Source organism: Corythoichthys intestinalis, chromosome 14, assembly GCF_030265065.1.
Source record: "Corythoichthys intestinalis isolate RoL2023-P3 chromosome 14, ASM3026506v1, whole genome shotgun sequence".
Taxonomy (NCBI): Eukaryota; Metazoa; Chordata; class Actinopteri; order Syngnathiformes; family Syngnathidae; genus Corythoichthys; species Corythoichthys intestinalis.
The window spans coordinates 16,725,578-16,749,160 of NC_080408.1; the positions used below are offsets into that span (position 1 = coordinate 16,725,578).

Genomic DNA, 23,583 nt, shown 5'->3' on the forward strand with positions numbered 1-23,583 from the left:
TGAGCGGACTTTTATGACCCTGTCAGTCAAAATGACAGACAACGAAAAAGTCTAGCGCAACCTCTGCTTCTGAGGTAAAATCACAGTTGGATTGACGCCTGTGTGAAAGGGAAAATCAGAAAGTCATGACCAGATATTACCTAGTGCCCCTCAAACACGTTATCATATGTCTCTGGTGTGGAAGACTGGAACTAGGCCTGTCGTGATAACAAATTTTAGTAGGCGATAATTTATCTCATAAATTATTGCGATATGCGGTATCATTGCGCCCCCCCCCCCAAAAAAAAATATTTTAAACCAATTTACAATAACAGTGAGAATATAGTAAATATTAATAGATCAAGTACACCCATTGAAATGCAATAAATGTTGACTCTTGAATTCAAAAATACTTTTTAAGAAATCACCACTAAAAACAATAGACCATGCCTCTTTTAAGTAAAAGACAACAATATTAGTTCCGCACAGAAACACCGAATAAACAAAATGTCTTTTTCCAAAAAAAATAATAATAATAATAATTGCACCCACTAACTTAAGCATTTAGGCAAATGAAAACCTTTCCCCTCATAGCTCCTGTTATGGCGTTCCATGTGTATTATTCTGATTGGATGTTTTCCGAGGCACCCTGAAGCGCACGCAACAGTGATGTTGTTTTGTTCATGTGACGCTGCAGTGAGAGACACAGACACAGCCTGTCGAGAGCCACAGGTTTAGGAAGTGTTGCTAGCGCCTTGTGTTATCAAAAAAAAAAGTTGTCAGCATGAAGATGCATCTTCGTTCCGGAGCTGCGTGCCCAGCAGTACTTCAAAAATAGGCAAAACATACCGGCCGCGCACGGCTGCGAGGCCAACTCCGTCCCGTCATGATGTGGCATTCAAAACAAAGACAAACACACAGAGTCTGTACTCATCAGAGAAGCAGAGAGGGAGAGAGAGGTGGACTTGATTTGACTGAACATTCCCCGATTTATTTTTTTTCATTAATTATGAGTTTGCGACAATATTTAATTACTGTTTTGAATTACATATCTTGCATAAGTCCGTCTATCCTCATAGCTTCTGCTATGGCGTTCCATGTGTAATATTCTGATTGGACGTTTTCCGAGGCACACTGAAGTGCACGCTATGGTGACGTTGTTTTGTTCATGTGATGCGGGAGTGAGAAAGAGTCTACTACCGAGAGCCACAGATTGAGGAAGTGTTGTTAGCGCTGTGTGTTAATAAAAAAGTTGTCAGCACGTCGTGTGTGATATCATTGCCAGAAAAACACACATAACAGGACACCTAGCAGCTTCCTTTTGAATGCTGTCCTTATAATAATGAGCTGCTGCAACAAGGGTTGTTCCGATCATGTTTTTTTGCTCCCGATCCAATCCCGATCGTTTTAGTTTGAGTATCTGCCGATCCAGATATTTCCCGATCCGATTGCTTTTTTTTTTGCTCCCGATTCAATTCCAATCATTCCCGATAATTTTTCCCGATCATATACATTTTGGCAATGCATTACGAAAAAAATGAATAAAACTCGGACAAATATATACATTCAACATACAGTACATAAGTATTGCATTTGTTTATTATGACAATAAATCCTCAAGATGGCATTTACATTATTAACATTCTTTCTGTGAGAGGGATCCACGGATAGAAAGACTTATAATTCTGAAAGGATAAATGTGACTTTGTATATTGTGACTAAATATTGCCATCTAGTGTATTTGTTGAGCTTTCAGTAAATGATACTGGAGCCATTTAACTGTTCTGCCCAAATGCATGATGGGAAGTGCAACCATTACTGTGCGTAGTGGAACCAATTGATATATCTTCTCTGCGTTGGGAAATAACATAGGGTGTTAAGAAAAAGATCAACTACTACCTTTCCTCCCCACATTGCTTCCCACGATATTTCTCATCGTTGAGAGAGGGATTGTAAGGCTTTAGCCAATTAAAAACAAGCTTCAAAAACTGCCAAAATTCACTTTACTCATTTTACGTTGTCTTTTACCTCTATATATAGGTAAAACTGCGCCATTATAGATTGAACGCGACAATGCGTGAGTGGGTCGTGCAACGCATGCGTTAATTGCATTAAATATTTTAACGTGATTAATTAAAAAAATTAATTACCGCCGTTAACACGATAAATTTGTTAGCTCTATATTAAGCCAAAGCTAAAGACTCTGGATGAGTGTAAAACATTTTGTCTGTAACGTTAAATACAATTAGAAAACAATAAAAAAATATATATATATATATATATATATACATTAAAAAAAGGCATGTCCGATATTTTTTTGCCGATTCCGATACTTTGAAAATGACATGATCAGATGCCGATCGATCGGGACATCTTTAGCTGCAACATAAGTCACTTTGTGACTTTTCACCTCCATGATGAAACGTTCTTCGTCTATGTTAGCTGGTGTTTAAACCGTGAATAAACAGCTGGGCTGTTGACTCCAGGTCCGGCTCCGCCCATTTTGACGTACGCGTCTCCGGCAAAAATAGAAAATAGTCTAAACCATCCGGCGGGCTCCGGCACACCGGAGATGGTCCGCAGTCAATCTTGAGCATTGATGCGGCTGGTATACGTGTAACAATAGGATATAATGGGAACGGATTGGCTCCGGCGCTATTTTTCGCCGGAGCCGGCGCGAATCCAGAACGATGATGCATCTGGTGTATTTGGGCCCTGAGTCCTCGTCGCAGCATATTGCATAGTTGGTAACAAGGAAGCCAAACTTTTATCAGCACGTCTGCTGCACGCGCAAGCACGTGCACGCGAGGCGATAAATCGCAGCGGGAAAATTACCGCCTTCATTTTTATATACCGTGCGAGAAATGCAATTATTGCATATCGCGACAGGCTTAACTGGAACGCAAGTAGCACTTCAGTTATATTTAATTGCACTAGTATTAGCCCCTTTCACACTATCCCTGGGTATTTTTTTGTGGTCTGCATCAAAGGTACGTACACAGTATTTCCCAGCTTAAGAGGTATTCTAAGAGGCAGACGGGTCAGGGTTGTAAAGTTAAAACACCTGGTTTGCATTTTATTGCAATTCCGTTACCACCTTTTACACTGTCCTTATCCCCAATGGGTCTTGGGTCTACATCCAAGGCACCAGCACCAGAAAAAGTCGGAAAGGGGCCAACATAAACACAATTATTTGTTTTCAAATGTGTCCAACTGTGTCTTTGAGTTTTCTCAGCCTACCTTCTGATGTTGACTCAAGGATTCTGTTCCGTACTATCGGCCCAGAAAAAAAGAGGGGCAGTGTCTTCGCGAATGCCAGTACAGTATTAGAAGGCTGGGTCAGGGTGTTAGATTTAACATATGTTATGTATTTTATTGTGCCCAAAAACAGGAATTTCTGATCTTATTGCCCTTCAGTTCCCCCCTTTCTTATTCCAGAATTTCCCGTTGTATCAATGGCGTTTTACACATCAGACAAAAATCTGGTGCAGTTCATGAACAGGCTCAAGTGAGTCTCGTCTCCTTCGCAAATTGTATCGGAAGAGGAAGTCTCCTGTTTCTTGACTTGAAAGTATGGCATCAGCTAAAATGTGTCCAGGAGACGACTTTTGCTACAACAACAACGTGACGCACAAAGCTGCACAAAACTGATCCTGAGTTGTAAATTTCCCGCTTCTCCTTCGCAGAGACCAATCTGCTACACAAACACCCCCCGTGCCCCCTAACCATAAATAACCACCAAAGGAAACACGGTGCAACCAAGAGCTCACACAAAAACATCCTTCACGTGGCATCACGGTTGGGGTGGGGGGCATTACAACCCCCTGACAAATCAGTCTTCTTTCTTTCTCCTGGCCCATTAAGCCATTATGTCGTTACGACGGGTCTCGATTGAAGGCACCACCCGCGAGCCGCCACTTGAGCTGGCACACTTGGGCGGGTATTCATGGCAACTGCTTGAGATTTAAGGGTAATAAACAGGAACGTAACTGGGGAGGAGACCCTTCATTATTTTTCTGATCCCACCAATTTTCATTAAAGACAATAATTCACCCATTTTTCTAAACCGCTGGTCTGTTTCGGGTCAAGGAAGTCAGTTGCTCCTTTCAGGCTGCCTGTCAAATCCAGCTTTCCCTACAGTAGGTGGCTGATTTCCGTGTTGTTGCCTTTCACATAGAAAAAAAGAGCAGGGTAAAGATAGCTTTGACAAGAAAACTGTAATAGGGGATGTCATGTGACGTTGACTTGAGGAAAAGTGTAAAAGGGGCAACAGGCAGCGATCTACCTCCAGCTGTAATGTTATTACTCTATGAAAGGGAAATTTACAGATGTCAACATTTGTAAAGTCAAAATATTGCGAGGTCAAATTGGTCCCTCATTCAGACCCAACCCTAGTTCTAATTCCAAATCCATAAAATATCCCACATTTGGTACCTTTCACACAGACCAGAGATTAATGTCAGGAGGATTTATATTGTGCTTTTACCTAGACTTGTCCAAAATACTGAACAGCAGTGGTGTCTATTACATCGATCGCGATCGACCAGTCGATCGCAATGCTAATGTTGGTAGCTTGTGGCATCAAAAAAAAAAAAAAAAAAAAAGGACATGCATAGTTAATTATGTTGTGTAAGCAATATATTAACTCATTTGCTCCCAAAAACGTATAAATACGTTGTATTTTTAATTGTTTCAGTTAGGGATGGGAATCGAAATCCGATTCCAATTCAGAACCGGTTCCGAGTGTTTCGAGGCCTCGACATCACAATGAAAAAGTCTTAACGATCCCTTTAACGATTCCTAAAGACGCGTATTGCGTCGTGACGTGTCTTGTTGTCCAGACGCATCAAACTAGCATGGCGCCAAGAACCACGCGCTCCAAAGTTGGACTACACTTCACCAGGAAAGTGTGTGAAAATGAAAGGTTACGACGGGTAAGCACGAGCATTGCAGCCATAAACATAACAATGACAGCACGTAGGTTCAAACGCTCGAAAGTGTGTCTTCACTTCACGAGGAAAAATTACAACAAAGCGACTTGCAGTCATTGCAAGGTGGAGATAACTGCATCGGGAGGGAATAGACAGCACTGTCCTCACCGAGACAGCTATACAGCTAGCTAAACTCCGAAATGACGATACAGAAGACGTTGGTATAATTTGCTGACTTTATTCAACCATCACTTGAAGAGTGAAACTAAAAATAGAAATGAAACAAATCAATTTCGTCCCCAATAACAAACAGGTTTGCATCAATGTAAATCAGCGATGATTAGCTGCTAATAACAGTATGGTTAGCATTCGTTCGCTAGCATTAGCACATCGTTCAAACCACTACACAACTGGATTTAAGTGTCCGATCGCGAGTGGAAACACAACAACAACAACAACAACACAAAAGATTATACATACAGGCGTTGCCTCTGTAGATATTAACATTAACAAAGAACGTAGGCTCGTAGAAGTGTTTCCCTCTCTCACTTCGCTCGCTCACCCGCTTGGATGCGGCATTTCTTCGGGTGCCCAAACTGCGGCCCGCGGCCCAAATACGGCCCGCCTCCACATTTGGTCCGGCCATTTTGATTTTTTTTTTTTTTCTCAATCGTGTTATTTATTTCCTGGCCTTTTTCCTTGAAGAATTCAGAGAGCGTTATTTGGTTATTATCTATTTATTTAATAGTGTTTTTATTATTAATTATTATTATATTATTTACTTTCATTCCGTGAAGAATCCAGAAAGGGTTATTTGATTGTGGCTTTCTGAAAAACAATAATTTTTTACATTTATGCACTTCTGCAATCGTCACACTTTTTTTGTTACAAATTGACCCCGGCCCCTCATCAGAGAAGGGAAAAGTTATGTGGCCCTCACAGGAAAAAGTTTGGGGACCCCTGCTTTAACACATATGGCCAAACGCAGAACAACAACCTATCTGCCAATATATACCAATATTTTTTTATTTCTATTAGATACATGTTTCAGTAAAATGTTACACATTCTTGTGTATTTGCCACTTATTGCCACAGTTAACATTGAGGCTTTGGGCCTCTTTTGATCTCGTTGTGAGTTTGTAAGGTTGTGAGTTCTGATTAAACAAACTCGATGCCAATCAAAACGTTTGTTGTTCTTTTTCCCCAAATTAGAATCGATAAGAGAATCGATAAAGAATCGAATCGTTAAGCAATATCGATAATGGAATCGGAATCGTAAAAATCCTATCAATTCCCATCCCTAGTTTCAGTGTCCCAAAGATGTATTTATACTAGGGGTGTCAAACGATTAAAAATTTTAATCGAGTTAATTACAGCTTAAAAATCAATTAATCGTAATTAATCGCAATTAATCGCAATTCAAACCATCTATAAAATATGCCATATTTTTCTGTAAATTATTGTTGGAATGGAAAGATACAAGACAAGACACAAGATGGATATATCCATTCAACATACGGTACATAAGTACTGTATTTCTTTATTATTACAATAAATCAACAAGATGGCATTAAAATTATTAACATTCTGTTAAAGCGATCCATGGATAGAAAGACTTGTAGTTCTTAAAAGATAACTGTTAGTGCAAGTTATAGAAATTTAACCCCTCTTCATGTTTTCGTTTTAATAAAATTTGTAAAATTTTCAATCAAAAAATAAACTAGCAGCCCCTTACACAATGCTCATGGTTGCTGAAGCCTATAAAATCAGTCGCACCCAAGCAGACAGCCAAAACTCCGAAAAACACAAGTACACGTTTCACTGTCCTGTCATTGTAATCTCTTTGAGCAGGGTATTTGTGCGTTAATTGCATCAAATATTTTAACGTGATTAATTAAAAAAATTAATTAACGCCCGTTAACGCGATAATTTTGATAGCCCTAATTTCTACGTCTTTTACGTTTTTTTGTTTTGTTTTGTTTGTTTTTCCAAAAAAAACATCTCTGGGTTGTGATTAAATTTAGCTTCAAAGCAAAAAGCTGAAAATCCATTTTAAAGCAATAAAACTGGCCACTGGAGGGCAGTAGCGCATTTGGTAAGACTCGCAACCCGATTCAACGGCAACGAACGGCCAAGACGACCGAATGGTTGCCAGACGGCGGACGACCGAGCAGAACAACCGGTAGGACGCCCGGGATGCCAGGCGCTGGACGACCGATCAGAACGACCGGGACCACTAGTGCAGCGAACGATGCCTTTGAGTACGTGCTTCTCGCGAGCAGAGCCCGCAGAGACTCAAAAAAATTCATCTTTATGAGACAGACGGCGATGAGGGAAAAGTTTAACCGGCTGTCGCGACCACAACAGCGTCATCTTTCAGTTATGTGTAAATAAATTGTTACTTTGCAATCAAAAGCTCTATTTGTCTTGTCGTTTATCTTATTTTGTAAAAGGAAAACATTATTCAGATGTTTGAGATATAACTAAAGCAAAAAATAGCTTTTTATAAGTCAAAGTTATGTTTGAAATGTATGCTTTAACAAAAAGCTCAATTTCTCCGTTTTTTTCATCAGAAATTGGAAAATTGCTCAAACTAAGGTAATTTCTAATGCTGATTTCTAAAGAACTACTAACTTTTTTTCTGCTGAAAGAAGAGAGTCTAATCTTTCTTTTGGTGGGTTCCATGTTTATATAGCAATAGAACCAAATTTTCTGTGGGCGTTGCAAAATCAGTCAAAATCCAGTAAAACGGCCGGGAGCGAAGGGCCTTGCTCCGGTCAAAATGGCTGGGAGTGAATGAGTTAAGGTAAATCATGGGAGGTTGTCTCCTTGAAAAGTAGCTCGTGGCGCAAAAAACTATGAGCAACCCAGCTTAGTCACCCATTCACATGCACATGTTGATACACCAGTAGGCAGCGGTTCTGCCATGCACACCTGGAGCAATTTTGGGGTGCAGCGTCTTGCACATGACACTTTTGACATTGGGGAAATGCAGCCATGATTGGCCCTGCTGACCCTCCAGTCCCTTAAAAACCCTATCCAAATTATACTATTTGTGTTGTGGCTACAGATTTAGAACAACAACAACAACAACAAAAAACTAGCTTTGATGGTCCGAGGGAAGGGGTCAAAAGTTCTGATCCAACAGAGCTCTGACACTTCCTCTGTAGACAATTGCCAAGTCATCCTTCAATCTCCCCCATCCCTTACCTTTCACACGAAACAGTGACCCTTGGAAAATTAAGGTTTGACAGTGAGAAATGAGCTACAAACCAATTTCCTCCAATGGTACAGATCTTATACTAACCAAAGCCCTTTTCACACACATATCCAGGGAAATTCCCGTATAAGGTGACGCAGGATTTACTCGCACCATTGCTTTCAAACATGTAGAGATGTCCTGAGAATGACGCGGGTTGAACACTTTCACAGACTTGTCCCCTGTTGCCCACTGGCGCTCTATGTGCGGGGAAGGCTGCTTGCGCAATTTTATAACCCGGACATTACATCATTTTTGTCGGCATCGGCTGTTACAATGTTGGTCAAATCGTGTTTTGTTCCAGAGTGAGTGTAACTGCAGTCAATTCAAGCTCATCAAGACTGTATTTAAGCCCAGGCGATCCCAGAGAATGGTGTCGAGATATCACGGACCCATTGTGTTATTGCCCCTTTTCCGTGATCGCGTGTATTTTTGTTTGTACTTTATTTCATAAACCCTTGAACGCATCCCTCCGTTGTTGTCTGCTTTGAAGTACAACCTTGTTTCCGCAGTAGCAGAGCCTAACATCGGCAACAAAATAAACCACACATTTCCAAAGATGGACGATGGACTCTCTTCGTTGGTTCTACTGTCACGGACCAATTGTGTTATTCCCCCTTTTCCGCAATCACATATATTTTTGTTTGCGGGGCAGCCTCAGGCCCCGCTGAGCAGGAAGGCTGCCGCGGTGCACACAGATGCCTCAGGCGCGGGCCCGGGTGGAGCTGCCGCGGGTGCAAATCTAGGTGGTAGTAGCAAATATGTATTCAATAAACCCTTGAACGCATCCCTCCTTTGTTTTTTGTTTGAAGTACAACCTTGTTTCCGCAGTAGCGGACCCTAACATCGGCAACAAAATAAACCACACTTTTCCAAAGATGTATGATGGACTTTCTTCCTGGGCTCTACGATCCCGTAGCAATTTAATTTCATATGTGTTCAGTTTAATTTAGCTATTTCCAGCTAGCTATGTTGATGTTTGTTTAACACTTTGCGTCTTACTGCAAAGAGAGAGGAAGTGACTATCGGCCCGCCATGATATTTACGTCATCAGCCATCATGCTGTGACCCGGGAATTTAACACCTGCTTTTACGCACACCACTTCCTGGGAAAGTCCCGGACATTATACTAAGATGCGACCCGTGAAATGTCCGCGTAATCTCCGTGTCAGTTGACCCGGGAATTTTTTTTCACATATATAACTGCTGCACGAATAAATCCCACAATATTCCTGGTGTTTATGATTGTATGAAAGGGGCTCAAGTGTATAAAAGACCTCAGCTCCCAGCTCGTTCTCTAAAGGGCCGTTTACATGGTGAGTCTCCGAGAATACAGAAAATTTGAAATTTGCATTTGCGTGTCCATTCGAACAATGTCGCAATTCCGCATGAAAACGATGTAGTACGCATGCCAGGCCCTAGGAGGAATTGCAGATTTACAGGACGACAGATAATGATGCACTTTGACCCCACCAAGCTCCCTCAGCCCGGAAAAAAATATGCCTGCCCACTCGAAGCAATGGCATTTTTCTTTTGTTCAAAAGGTACAAAATGGAAACATTCAACAGATTTAATTTAAAAATATTATTAAAACAGTAAATTAAAGCCGACATTCCGCCATATTTGCTGTTCTTAATGTTTAGTAGCACCGCTGCGCACTCCCAACGTGACGTGTACGAGTGCTGACGTCATCGGCGCGGTCTCGCGCCGCGGGAGCCTTTGATATGCATGCTGAGGAAGCCCCGCTCAATCCCCCGCAATCCCCCGATTCTTTCACTTTGGAGGCAGGATTCAGAATTTTTCGTCTTCGCCGACACCAAATGCACGCGAGGCGAGTCCGCTACTCAGTCATTGCGTCTTTGTGTCGCAGAGTCACCATGTAAACTCCCCCTAAGTTGCAACTCTAATATTACCAAAGATAATTTTTAAAAAAATAATTGCACTTTGCCAGTGCTAACATGACCCTGAAACTATCTTTGTAATCAGGAATTTGCTACAATTTCTTGTCAGTACCGTTCATATTATAAAAAAGGTTCCAGGGTGCATCTCACTTGCGTTACAGCATAAATACTACCTTTGCAGACAGACGTTTGCCATAACAGATCTACAAAAACAGAACTTTCCCTTGCATGCAGCGTGAAAGGGGCTACAGAGATACGAGTGCAACATGCAGCACTGTGAATCACAACAATGCAGTTTGACTGGAATACAGCACAATCTTATCAGCATGTGCAGATGACACCAACAAACACACTTTTTTTGCGAAACAAGGTCATGTGAGTTAGTGCTACTTTTTGCACCACGGTAAAATATTTTCACCCAAAGTCACCCAGTAAGAAAAACTATGGAAATAAGGATGCCTGACGTTCCTGAGCAAAGAAATACAAGCTTTCGATTGGAGCCCCGCAGGCAACGTCCAGTAAAACCGGCCACCGAGGCGTTCAGTGGGCCCTCCAAGCAAAATTTAGCTGCCTAGTTTATTCCAGGGAGGGGAGGCTTTTTCCACGTCACTGTGGCTCTCAGCTACCCAAGCACTGCTCTATTGAAGGCGCTACGCGGCCACAAGTGAACATTTGTTCTAAAGGAATGCCGAGTATGCGGTAGGGTGGGGGGATGGGATGAGGGGGGCAGTCAGTTTAGGCCTGCGCGTTGACGACGACGGCTTCTTTATTCTTTTTTTATTTTAAACCCCCCACCAACCCGATTATAAGCATTAGCTAAGCCAGGACGGGACACATGGACAAAGTGACAAGCAGATGTGAATAATGTCAACAAGAGGATTGAATTATGTGACAGCCTGTGAAAACTAGAGAAGTACAATTTGAAATGCAACAAGAACTATAAAAACATTTGAATAAGAATCAAAATCAAAACCTGTCTTAAAACTGAAAACAAAATCAGACCAGAAGTTCTACAACTGGATGTGGACCTCCAACTATACCCAGAACCAATTTCAGAACTAGACATCTTGAAGCAAAGATAGAATTCGGAGTAGAATCGGAATTGGACTAGAACCTAAACCAAAACTTGAAATAGATGCAACTACATGTTGTTAACTAGAACCGCAACTATAACAAGCAAACGAACTAGAACGAGACCTAAAATCACAAATATTACTCAACTAGAACTAAAATTCATCCAAAAACAACAACTATTAATGGAAGGACTAGTAGCAAAACACAAATTATTGTCAAATTGAAACTAGAAGTGGAAAAATCAGTAATAAATTAGGAAATAACTAGAAACAAAACCACAACTAACAGCAAGCTTGGCCCATTGCAGACTAGTTGCTACAACTAGAAACGCAAAAGCAGAAAGAATACATCTAAAATCAAAACCAGAACTACAACCACAATCATAACTAAAACTGGATGCAGAAGTGTAATTAGTAGCATAACTAGAGCAAAAAGTTAATCAAAATTGGAACCACTACTAGAACTATAAGTAGAGGAAGAACCAGGACTAGACCAGAACAAGAACCATAATGTAATTGACCTAGAACTTATAGAATTATGAGATCAACGTGCAGAACTTACCGATCAAAATAAAGTTATATTTAATAGGACTGCAACTAACAATTATTTTCTTAATCGATTATCGGACGATTAATTAAACAATTAATTGATTAATCAGATAAATGTCACATCTTTCAATTACCTTCACAATTTACCTGGAAGTTGTTTTCGGCATGTTGTAAGTAGCAATAAAGACAAAATGGATGAATAGGTCCTTCAACTGTACTGATTATCAAATTCGTTGGCAACTAATTTGTTAATCGATTTACGGTATTTTTCGGACTACAAGTCGCACCTGAGTATAAGTCGCACCAGCCATAAAATGCCCAACGAAGAGAAAAAAAACATATAAGTCGCACCGGAATATAAGTCGCATTTTGGGGGACATTTACTTGATAAAAATCCAACAAATAGAAAAGATCTGTCATCTTGAAAGGCAATTTAATATAAAAATACAATAGAGACAGTGATGAACAACGAAATGCGAATATACTGTCCTCACCAGGAAGCTACGGCTCGGTCCTAGCTATACAGCGAGCTGAACTCCCAAATGACGATGCTTGACGTCCGTATAATTTGCGGAATCAATTTCGTCCTCGATACCAAACAGGTTCGCATCAACATAAATAAATGATAATTAGGTGCTGTTACACAATTGACACAAACGGTTAGCATGCGTTCGCTAGCATTAGCACATCGTTCAAACAACCACACAACTGGCTTTAAGTGTCCTATAATGGGTGGAAAAAACACAACAACAACAGAAAAGGTTATACACACAGGCGTTGCCTCTGTAGAGATATTTTACAACCATAAACAATGAACGTAGGTTTGCAGCTGTGTTTCTCTCTCGCTAACTCGCCCACTCACTTAAGCTGCGTAGCTGTCCGTCTTCTTCTGGCGTGTGAACGGTCTTCTTCACGTAAACAAGTGCGAGTGCGCCCTCACGGGGGCGTGAAAGCGCCACAAACTAAAAGCATGCATTTCAATATAAAAAAGTCAATATTACAATTGAACACACATTGCCAAAGGCAGAACGCGAACGTGGCCATAGCTATTAAGAGTTATTCAGATAACTATAGCATAAAGAAAATGCTAACAAGTTTACCAAACCATCAGTGTCACTCCAAAACACCAAAATAACACGTGAAATGATATCATAATGTGTTAATAATTTCACACATTAGTCGCTCGTGAGTATAAATCGTACCCCAAGCCAAACTATGAAAAAAACTGTGACTTAGTCCGAAAAATACGATAATCAATTGGTTGTTGCAGCCTTATGAAGAAGCTAGTTTAGAAAATTGGCAAAAATGTGAATTGTTGTTTTCCAAAGTAAAAGCAGATTTTTGTTCATGTCCTACTTTGACTTAACAAAAATATAATGAACAAGTTATATATACGTTATAATTTCTAGAATTTAGACAAGTTTAAGGTGAAGAAGGTCCTAAACGATTAATCTATTATTAAAATAGTTGTCGATTAATTTGCTAATGAATTAGTTGTTGATTGATCGATGAATTGTTGCACCTCTAGTATTTATTGTTAGAAGTCATAGAGTAATTGCCACATGGGGTATTTCGCTTTAATGACACCATAAAGCCACGGGAGGCATAAAGGAACATGCAGGGGCGGTGCAGGGGCGGACAAAACCTCATTTATGGACAGGTCAGGGTTCACCCATTGAGTCACAAGAGCCTCACCTTCTTGTCCTAAACACTTCAGACCTGACCTAGCGGTTGTGGGGTGTGGTAGGGATCAGAAAAAGAGCCCCCACCCCCCCAATTGGGCTGCTAAGCTATAGCCTCAAACACGCCTACGCTAAGGTGCTAAATTCCTGAGCTAACTGGTTCCTTCTGTTCTTGCTCCTGTTCTCGCTCAGGCTGCCGTCGGCGTAGCAACAACGCACTGGACACTGACGAAGAGAACACGGAAAGCGTCATCATGTTTACGTAGCTTGGACTTTAAGGGAGTTAACAAACTCAATTGTATTTGCTTGAAATCATTCTGTAATTCTTTTTTCCCATTTCAGCAGTTTAGGAATTTCGTTTTTGCCAACTTTGCAAACTTTACAATGTTTTAATGTTTTTCCCAAATGTCTGTGCAATTTGTATGGAATATATTCTTATTTCTTTTTTTATTATTATTATTGTTGTATAAATAGAACTGTTCGTTCAAAATATATAGTTTTATTGTAATATCTATGCATGTTTTTTCCAAATATACAGTGTTATGAAAAAGTATCAACCTTTTGGAATTTCTCACATTTCTGCATAAAATCAATATTAAATGCGAACTGATCTTTGTCAAAATCACACAGATGAAAAACCGGCGTCTGCTTTAACTAAAACCACCCAAACATTTATAAGTTTTCATATTTTAATGAGGATAGTATGCAAACAATGACAGAAGGGGGAAAAATAGGGTAAGTGAGTCATCACATTTAATATTTTGTGGCCCCCGCTTTGGCAGCAATAACTTCAACCGAACGCTTCCTGTAGCTGCAAATAAGTCTGGCACATCGATAAGGACTAATCTTGGACCATTCTTCTCTACAAAACTGCTGTAGTTCAGTCAGATTCCTGGGATGTCTGGTATGAATCGTTGTCTTTAGTTCATGCCATAGCCTCTCAATGGAGTTCCAAGTCTGGACTTTGACTTGGCCACTTCAGAACGTGTATTTTGTTCTTCTGAAACCATTCTGATGTTGATTTACTTCAGTGTTTTGGATCACTGTCTCGTTGCACCATCCATCGTCTTTTTAGCTTCAACTGTCTTCCAGATAACCTCAGGTTTTCCTGCAAAACATACTGAAAAACCTTTGAATTCATTCTTCCATTAATGATTGCAAGTTGTCCAGGCCCTAAAGCAGCAAAACAGCCCCAAATCATGATGCTCGCTCCACCATGATTCACGATGGGGATGAGTTGTTGATGTTGGTGAGCTGTTCCATTTTCCCTCCACATATGACGTTGTGTTTTACTCCCAAACAATTCAACTTTGGTCATCAGTCCACAAAATATTTTGCCAAAACTTCTGTGGAGTGTCCAAGTGTCTTTTCGCATACATTAAACGAGCAACAATATTTTTTCAGACAGCAGTGGCTTCCTTCATGGAGTCTTCCCATAAACACCGTTCTTGGCCATAGTTTTACATATAGTTGATGTGTGCAGAGAGATATTGGACTGTGCCGGTGAATTCTGGAAGTCTTTAGCAGACACTCTAGGGCTCTTTTTTACCTCTCCGATTATTCTGCGCTGGACTCTTTGATGGATGGCCACTCCTTGGGAGAGAAGCAACAGTGCCAAACTCTTTTGTAGAAAATCTCTCCGACTGTCGATTGATGAACATCCAGACTTTTGGAGATGGTTTTCAATCCTTTCCTAGCTTTATAGAAATCAACAATCCTTGATCGCAGGTCTTCAGACATGCCATAATGCACATCAGACAATTCATCTCATCAAGACAATTCTTACCAGGTGAGTGTTTTATAGTGGGCAGAGCAGCTTTAAACCACTCATCAGTGATTGGGCACAAACCTGACTTAAATTGTTTGGTAAAAATTGGTTTCAATTGCTCTTAGGCAGAGGGTTCACTTATTTTTCCCCCTTCTGTCATTGTATGCGATCCTCATTAAAATATGAAAACCTATAAATGTTTCAGTGGTTTTAATTAAAGCAGACACTGTTTTTTACATCTGTGTGATTTTGACAAAGATTTGATGGTGATTTTATGCAGAAATGTGAAAAATTCCAAAACGTTAGACACTTTTTTATACCACTGTATTTCTTTTAAAAGTGTAGTCTAATTTGAGCCTTTCTGCTTTGACTGTTGTTTGACTAAAAGCAAACTTTTCTACCTAATTTTTTTTTTTCCGCTTGTCGGTGTGCATCTGGTATATAACCGGTGGTAAATAACTACCATGAGTGCTTTAGTTGTACGTACAGCACGGGGCTGCCCACATATGACTACACACCCTGTGAAAAGTAAGCTTTTTATCCACCTCAAAACAGACTGCAGGATTAAACCTTGTGACAACGAATCCTAAATAATGCCATTATTATCATGATTGTTATTATTATTGATGTGTTAAGCTGCTTACAATGTCAGGAGAGGACACGCACAAATCATTTGTGACCTTCATCTTACATACACACGCGATGACTCACTCAAGGAGACCATCCTCCTCCGAGCAGTGGAATGGTTAAACAAATCACTCCCGCTGCCAGGAGCCCTGTTGGACCCCAGTGCGTGTGTATGTACAGTATGGGTCAAACTGCAGTTAAGTCAATGTAGCAAAACAAAAGGAAGCAAAATCTTACCGAGGTGTGACAAAATATGGATGTGATAACATCGATATTCACTTATGATACAAGAATTTTATGTATCTATTTTCATAATTACACAGTATGAAATCATGGCAAAATATTTCGTCATGTGGGGCGCTTGCAAGAAGAGCACTGTACTGTCCCGATGTACCAGGTAGGCCAGTTTCATGCAAATATTTAAAAATTGTGAATCATATTAACCAAGTTTTAATTAGTATGGGAAGAAGATATGCTCAGAAGTTTTTTTTTTTGTTTGTTTTTTGTTAATGTCCGAACAAAGGCTCGCATCTCGAAAAGAAACATTTGTTCACTGAAATCTCAAGGCATTACTGGATAGACCATAAAGCGTGCGAGTGATCAGTTTCAATGAGTTGTAAATAATTTTCTTATACGGTCTATCGTTCTGCCTTACTACTAGTGATGTTCCGATCCTATCACGTGTAGGAGTGGGAACCTCTTGGTACCTCACGTTTGCGATACAAAGCTCACGATAACGATCTGATGATATGGCGATACAACGACTATCGATACTTATCTCAGGAAATCATTCGATGATATTCAACAAACGACCAATAAACAGAAAAACAACTTCTGCTGTGAATTGGAATGAGTTCATCACTAGTAGACGTCCAATCCATTTGAAGTGGGAGGGTGGCAGCGAATCACTCCCACTTCAAATGGATTGAACGTCTACGGCCGTCAGAGGCAGCCATTGTCAGGCAATGAGGTAATTTTGGGTCTTTTAACGTCATTTCCCTGTTGATTTTCAGTTACTTCCTGTTGAATTTGGGGTATTTTATGGGTCACTTCCGATTTATTTTGAGTTACATAACAGGAAGTGACCTGGGAATCACCCAAATGTATAGGCAGTGACTCAAACTCAACAGCAAATGACCTAAAATGAACAGCAAGTGACCTGTAAATGCCCTGAAAATCGGACAGAATGACTGTGAATGCTCTGGTTTCGAATGAATGAACGTTTCTAGTCTGAATGGATTGGGCGTCAAGCACCGTCAATGCAGCCTTAGAGTTAACTGAGTTTGTTGGTTCTTTTTTATTCATTTTTTTAGACATTGACACCTTTTTAAAACGATATCTCGATTCTTAGCAGGAGCATATCGATAACCTTTGGGGATGCAAAGTATCACGATATTTCGATATTTTGTTACACCCCTAATCACGTGATCGGAAATCGGGCCGATCGAGCCATTTTTCAGAGGACCAGAATTAGGTGAAAAAGATCAGGTTTCAATTAAAAATATATATTTAAGTTTGTCTTCTTCACGCTCATACAGTGCCATAGCCTCTAACCGTCCCTCCTGCTAAGCAGTGCGACCAAACTCTCCAGCTTGTGCTTGGTACTCAAAACTAACAATGATTGACAGGTTTGTAGCTTTGATCTTGCCAGAGAAGCTTGGTAGCTCTACGATCAAAGGCACAAATGTATCAATCATCGTTAAACTTGCATAAATGTGCTCTGGCAACTCATTGTGTACATGAGAGGCTGTTCTCAGAATCGTGAGTAGGGATGCAGCTATCGATTATTTTAGTAGTCGATTAATCGGTGAACTAGTTAGTTTGAATAATCGGGTAATCGGATAAGGAGCGTGAAAAATTAAAATACCTGAGCTGAGCCTCAAACGGTATTAAAAAAATAAATAAATGAAGATTTAATTTATGTACAACAAAAGAACAGTTGGCTAACTTACATTGCAAAAGTCCGCTAGCTTAAATGCTAAAAAATGCTAACGTTTTTTTTACAATGCTCTTAACAAATGGTTCAGACAAAATATTCCCACAAAAAACTTCTAAATATATTTATAAACTAATTTACGAATGCATTAAAAAAACAATAGCTCAAACAAAAACATACGTTTGTCTTAACGGAGCCGTTGGATTCAGCCATGTGAAATGAGGCAGACCAGAGGGCAGTGTATCCACCCTAATCAATAAAATTAAATGCAAACACTTTCAAAATAAACCATTACAACGCCACTTTAATTAAATGAATACTCAAAGCATCAAAATTTAATTTGAATATTTTTTTCTAATTGAATACTCAAGTTAATCCATTAATCGTTGCAGCACTATAATCAAGTAATTGGATAAGTAACATGAAAAATTAAAACACCTGTGCTGAGCCTCGAACGGTATTAAAAAAAACCAATTAAATAAGGATCTATGTACAACAAAAGAACAATTGGCTAACTTAAATAGCAAAAGTCCGCTAGCTAGAGGGCAGTGTATCCACCCAAATCAATAAAACTGAATGCAAACACTTTCAAAATAAACCATTACAATGCCACTTTAATTAAACAAATACTCGAAGCAACAAAATTTAATTCGAATGTTTTAATCTAATCGAATACTCAAGTTAATCGATTAATCTTTGCAGCACTCATCGTGAGCGTCAAAGCGTGAGTGGATTTGTGTGACTCAATGAAGCATTTAATAAAGACAAGCATTTTTCTACGTCATTTTTGTTTAACCCTTTCAGACCCGCATTTTTTCTGTTGAGCAAAAAAAAAAAAGTGCAGATTTTTAGTCGACTCATCAGAACAAGTTGCAATTTTTGGGTCAGGGATGTTTCATGTTTTTATTGGTTATGTTTAATGTTAATTTGTGTTTATTGAGAATTGAGCTTTTTACGTTATCCTTTTTGAAGTTGCGTTTGGTCAGCCATTTTTACAGAACCAAAAATAGCAAAGAGGGTGTGCCAAACATTATTTGATTTCGATGGGTAAAGTTTCATCGAATCATCTCCTAGAAGTGGCAATAGCAACTAAATTCAGTGTATTTATTGGTTTAGAAACGCGAACGCGTCATGTCCTTCAGCAGCATGCTTAGGTCAGTCTGAAGGGGTTAAAAATAATTCACATGATGAAGGCGGCACGGTGGGACAGTAACATGTTTGGAACTTGTGTTAAAAAAAAAAAAAAAAAAACTTTTTTCCTGTATCGGATCCGGACTCTGTATCGGCATCACCTCAAAATCAGTTGACTCAGACTCAGACTTGGGTGCAAAAATATGCGATTGAAACATCCCTACTCTACTATTTACATGGTATCAATACAGAAGCATATTAATTAGTTCTGACTGTGTATTGGAGAATACTAATATTATGTTCTCTTTGAAGTTACAAAGTCATAATGTAAAAACCCTATTCTGATTGTTGGAAATGTTTCACCTGTACTCTGGAGGGCCTCTTTGAGGTGCAGCAGCACGTTGGCGAACCATCTGACGTCATTCACCAGCGTCATGACATAGTCCGGGTCCACTCCGGGGGGGCAAGACACTGCTGGGTCCGACGGGTTAGCGTCGCTTAGCAGGATGTGGGAGCGCCGCCTGTTCCCGCCATCCCAGGTCTTGGTAGATCCGGCCGATAGCGAACCCGTCAGGGAATTGGACTGATGTCTGGATGCCGCCGGAGCGTGAATACGCTTCACTCCACCGCCACTTGTGCTTTTACGGAGCATCCTGGCAGCAGGGATGTGCGTGGCAGGTCGGGAGGGGTGGCTAGTGAACTATGCAGCCACCCGGACCCTCAATGGCTTCCACTAGAAACATACAGGATCAAGATGATGAATGGGAAAATGAAATAAACTAGATACACTTATTCAGTCTAATAGGCCAATACTGGAGGGATAAAATATTGATGATATGACGTATCATTTCTATTTACAGGGCAAAATAAAATAGCAATCAAACTTTACTAAGAGTTAAAACAACTATCACTATTTTGAACATGTACTGTACAGTACTGTGTTCTTTTATGACACAATATTAATACAATCAGATTTCATACTTACTAAGCATCATATCACCTTCAACACAAGGTTTGATGCATAAGCATGAAATATCAATTCCAAGTCGATATGAATAAATATCAGTAATGTATTATAGCTTCTCATTTCTGTTTATAGTACAGTATCATGACACAACCAACAAATATGGACCCGTTTTTAACAAGGACAGGACAAAATGAAGAAATATCAGAATATATTGTTAGACACTATCTGTTCAGTACACACAAATGTGAATTACTCTTAACTAGGACTGCCTTTAACGTTCATTTAAATAAAGTATGACAATAGTAATGCAGCTTATTGGTTTTTTGTAAAGAGTTGCTACAATGCATCAATTACTGATAACTTGGAAGTGCTGAGAGAAATATAGTAACTTTATGTATTAAGCCTGCATTGCTTTCTGTCACGTGCAACATTGGTAACAATAGGTCAAATAGTGATCGGTTTTAAGGCGGTGGGATATCATAGATAACAAGTTTTGGTGTTTTTTAAGAGTAAAGCCTAATTAATGCAGTAATATTAATTAGTGCTGCAAAGATTAATCGATTAACTCGAGTATTCGATTAGAGGGAAAAAAATTTGAATTAAATTTTGCTGCTTCGAGTATTTGTTTAATTATTGTGGCGTTGTCATGGTTTATTTAGAAAGTGTTTGCAATCAGTTTTATTGATTTGAGTGGATACACTGCCCTCTAGTCTGCCTCATTTCACATGGCTAAATCCAGCTGCTCCATGTTAAGACCAACATAAGCTACGTTTTTGATTGCACTAATGTTTTCTTAAAGCATTCGTAATTTAGTTTATGGGTATTTAGCCATTTTTTGTGGGAATATGTGTCTGAAACCTTTGTTAAAAGCATTGTTAAAAAAAAAAAAAAAGTTAACGTTTTATAGCATTTAAGCTAGCGGACTTTTGCTATTTAAGTTAGCCAATTGTTCTTTTGTTGTACATAGATCCTTATTTAATTGGTTTTTTTTAATACCGTTCGAGGCTCAGCACAGGTGTTTTAATTTTTCATGTTACTTATCCAATTACTCGATTATAGTGCTGCAACGATTAATGGATTAACTTGAGTATTCAATTAGAAAAAAAATATTCAAATTAAATTTTGATGCTTTGAGTATTCATTTAATTAAAGTGGCGTTGTAATGGTTTACTTTGAAAGTGTTTGCATTCAGTTTTATTGATTTGGGTGGATACACTGCCCTCTAGTCTGCCTCATTTCACATGGCTGAATCCAGCTGCTCCATGTTAAGACCAACACAAGTTTTTCTTTGCGCTAATGTTTTTTTTTTTTTATGCATTCGTAATTTAGTTATAGGTATAGGTATATTTAGCCATTTTTTGGAGGAATATGTGTCTGAACGATTTGTTAATAGCATTGTAAAAAAAAAAAAGTTAGCATTTATAGCTTTTAAACTAACAGACTTTTGCTATGTAATTTAGCCGATTGTTCTTTTGTTGTACATAGATCCTTATTTTTTTTATTTTAATATCGTTTGAGGGTATTTTATTTTTCATGTTCCTCATCCGATTACTCGATTATTCGAACTATCTAGTTCACCGATTACTCGACTATTAAAATAGTCGATAGCTGCAGCCCTACTCGATTATTCGACAAACTAGTTCAGCGATTAATCGACTACTAAAATAATCGACAGCTGCAGCCCTAATATTTATCGTATTTAACCAAAGAATGTCACAATATTTTGGTGAGATGTTATTTATGTCTGTAATTTAAAAAAATAACTATAATCTTTAATCATCCAAATACAAAATTGTATCCAAACATGTTATAACAGAAGTCAAAAGTCTGTAAAAACTGAAAAATCATTTTAAAAGATAAGTAAACAAAACTATATGCATAACTGTGGCTTACTTCAAATTAGACAGGAACATTAACGAAATTTGGTGCTGTACGACGATACTGTGGGGTCAGATAAGTTTGTACAGTACGATGGACAAATTGTATCCCATGGCGTGATGCCTGACAAAAGACGATATCAGTATTACTATGAACGTTAAAACGTATATTAGAAGTATTTAGTGCGCTTTGTAGTATAATACGAGGTTTTGATGTTGCACTGTACTGTCGCTAACCTCTCGACATCGGTCATAAAGTGCTTCGCTGGCCAAATCTAAAAACGTAATTCACATTTTCATACTTTACCTGCTCGGGACTCGTGAGACATGGCAGCAAAACTACCCAAGACAAAAGTTTACACCAAAAGTATTCCTGTTCGACATAGGGAAAACTGAATTGAAAATAAAAATATAAAAAAACAGCAGAAACAGGGTGGCCGCAGAAAAACAATACATGCATCAGGAGCCACTGGAGCCCAACGACTCGACGAGACAACTCTCAAATCAGTCGTCATTTACGAGTCCGCTCGTCACGTGGAGGTCAAATGGTCTGTTGATTGGTCTAAGGACTGCTGAAAGGGCGGGGCTTAGTGACGCTTCCCGGACTAGTGGACGTGTGAGGATTTAAAAAACTTAATCCTCAAAGGAACACAAAAACAATGGCTTTTATCGTGTTTTTTGTACGCGCTGTTAAATTGGTATCAGCAAAACGTCAACGTGCGTATGGTGGACGCGATAAAGTAGCTTTATTGATACACCAAAGTTGGAGTGGTATTATTATTCAAAAGACATAATATCTGAGGGACACTTTAACGCAGCACGGTTATTGTAACAAACAGGCTGTAATCACGTTGTCATCGTCAGTTGATATAATCGTAGTAGAAATTGATTTATATGATACAAAAATAAATATATTACACGTTTTAATGTGGAAAATGGTTAAATCTGTAAATCAAATCTAGATTGTGTTATCAATTGCGCCACCTAGTGTTAGGTAAATTCAGTGCTACTTGGCAATGATAAATTAAAACTAACCACAATAAAAGTACATTACAAGCTAATAACATCTGAAATAAACGTGGTAAAATAAAAATAAAAATGCCCTTAAAGTTCAATGCAAGTTATTTCCTATTGTGGTAGGTATGTTATTTTTTTATACACTCTGTATCAATAAGAGAATGAATATTGATCCGATCAGATTGAAACAGATTTGGATAAAATATTGATGTGATGTATCATTACTATCAATAGTGGCCCCTCGTTTTTCGCGGTTAATGGGACCCCCCGCGAAAATCCGCGAAGTAGAGGCGGAGCTTATTTAAATGTAAAATTATGTTTTTTCTAGTGTGTTCAATGTACTGGACTGTCTCAGGAAATTAGAATACACAATATTCTAATTTCCTCAGGACTGTCTCAAAAAATTAGAATATTGTGTATTCTAATTTCCTGAGACAGTCCAGTATTTATTCAGATTTAACAGCATTACAAAGAGACATACAACACGTTTCCTTTTTCACCAAAGTAATTTATGTATGCTTTTATGAATGTTTTTAAGCACTACAAATGTAATAATTATGAGATATATGGCAGAAAACACTCAGGTGACCTGAAGTTCCACTCTGAGACCCCCCAATTGGCCAAATTTCAAAATTGTCCGATATGCATGTGTGATGCATCATTGGAAACCTTAAAATCTGAATTTTCTGGAGGAAGAAAAATTTGAACAGGAGGGCATTTAAAAAATGATAATTTTTAGACAGTAAAACCCTAACTGGAGGTGAGAGCATGAGACAGCATAATTAAAGACGCCATTATTTTAATGAGATATTATCACGTACTTACATCTTTTCGATCCAAAAACTCCATGTAGCATGTATCACCGAGTGTCAAGACACAGCTGTGG

At 39.0% G+C, this 23,583-nt stretch overlaps 1 protein-coding gene across 1 annotated transcript in view; it reads right to left on the reverse strand.

Moving 5' to 3' along the window:
* LOC130929725 (rho GTPase-activating protein 29-like) overlaps positions 1–22,151 on the reverse strand; it is a 100,446-nt gene extending 78,295 nt beyond the window's left edge. Inside the window, exons 1-2 of the mRNA XM_057857146.1 lie at positions 21,988–22,151; positions 19,200–19,569 (exon numbers count right to left, since the gene is read on the reverse strand). Coding sequence (XP_057713129.1) covers positions 19,200–19,488 — 289 coding nt within the window. The 5' untranslated portion in view covers positions 19,489–19,569; positions 21,988–22,151. The remainder of the gene's footprint in view (positions 1–19,199; positions 19,570–21,987) is intronic.
* Positions 22,152–23,583: the final 1,432 nt, after the last annotated feature.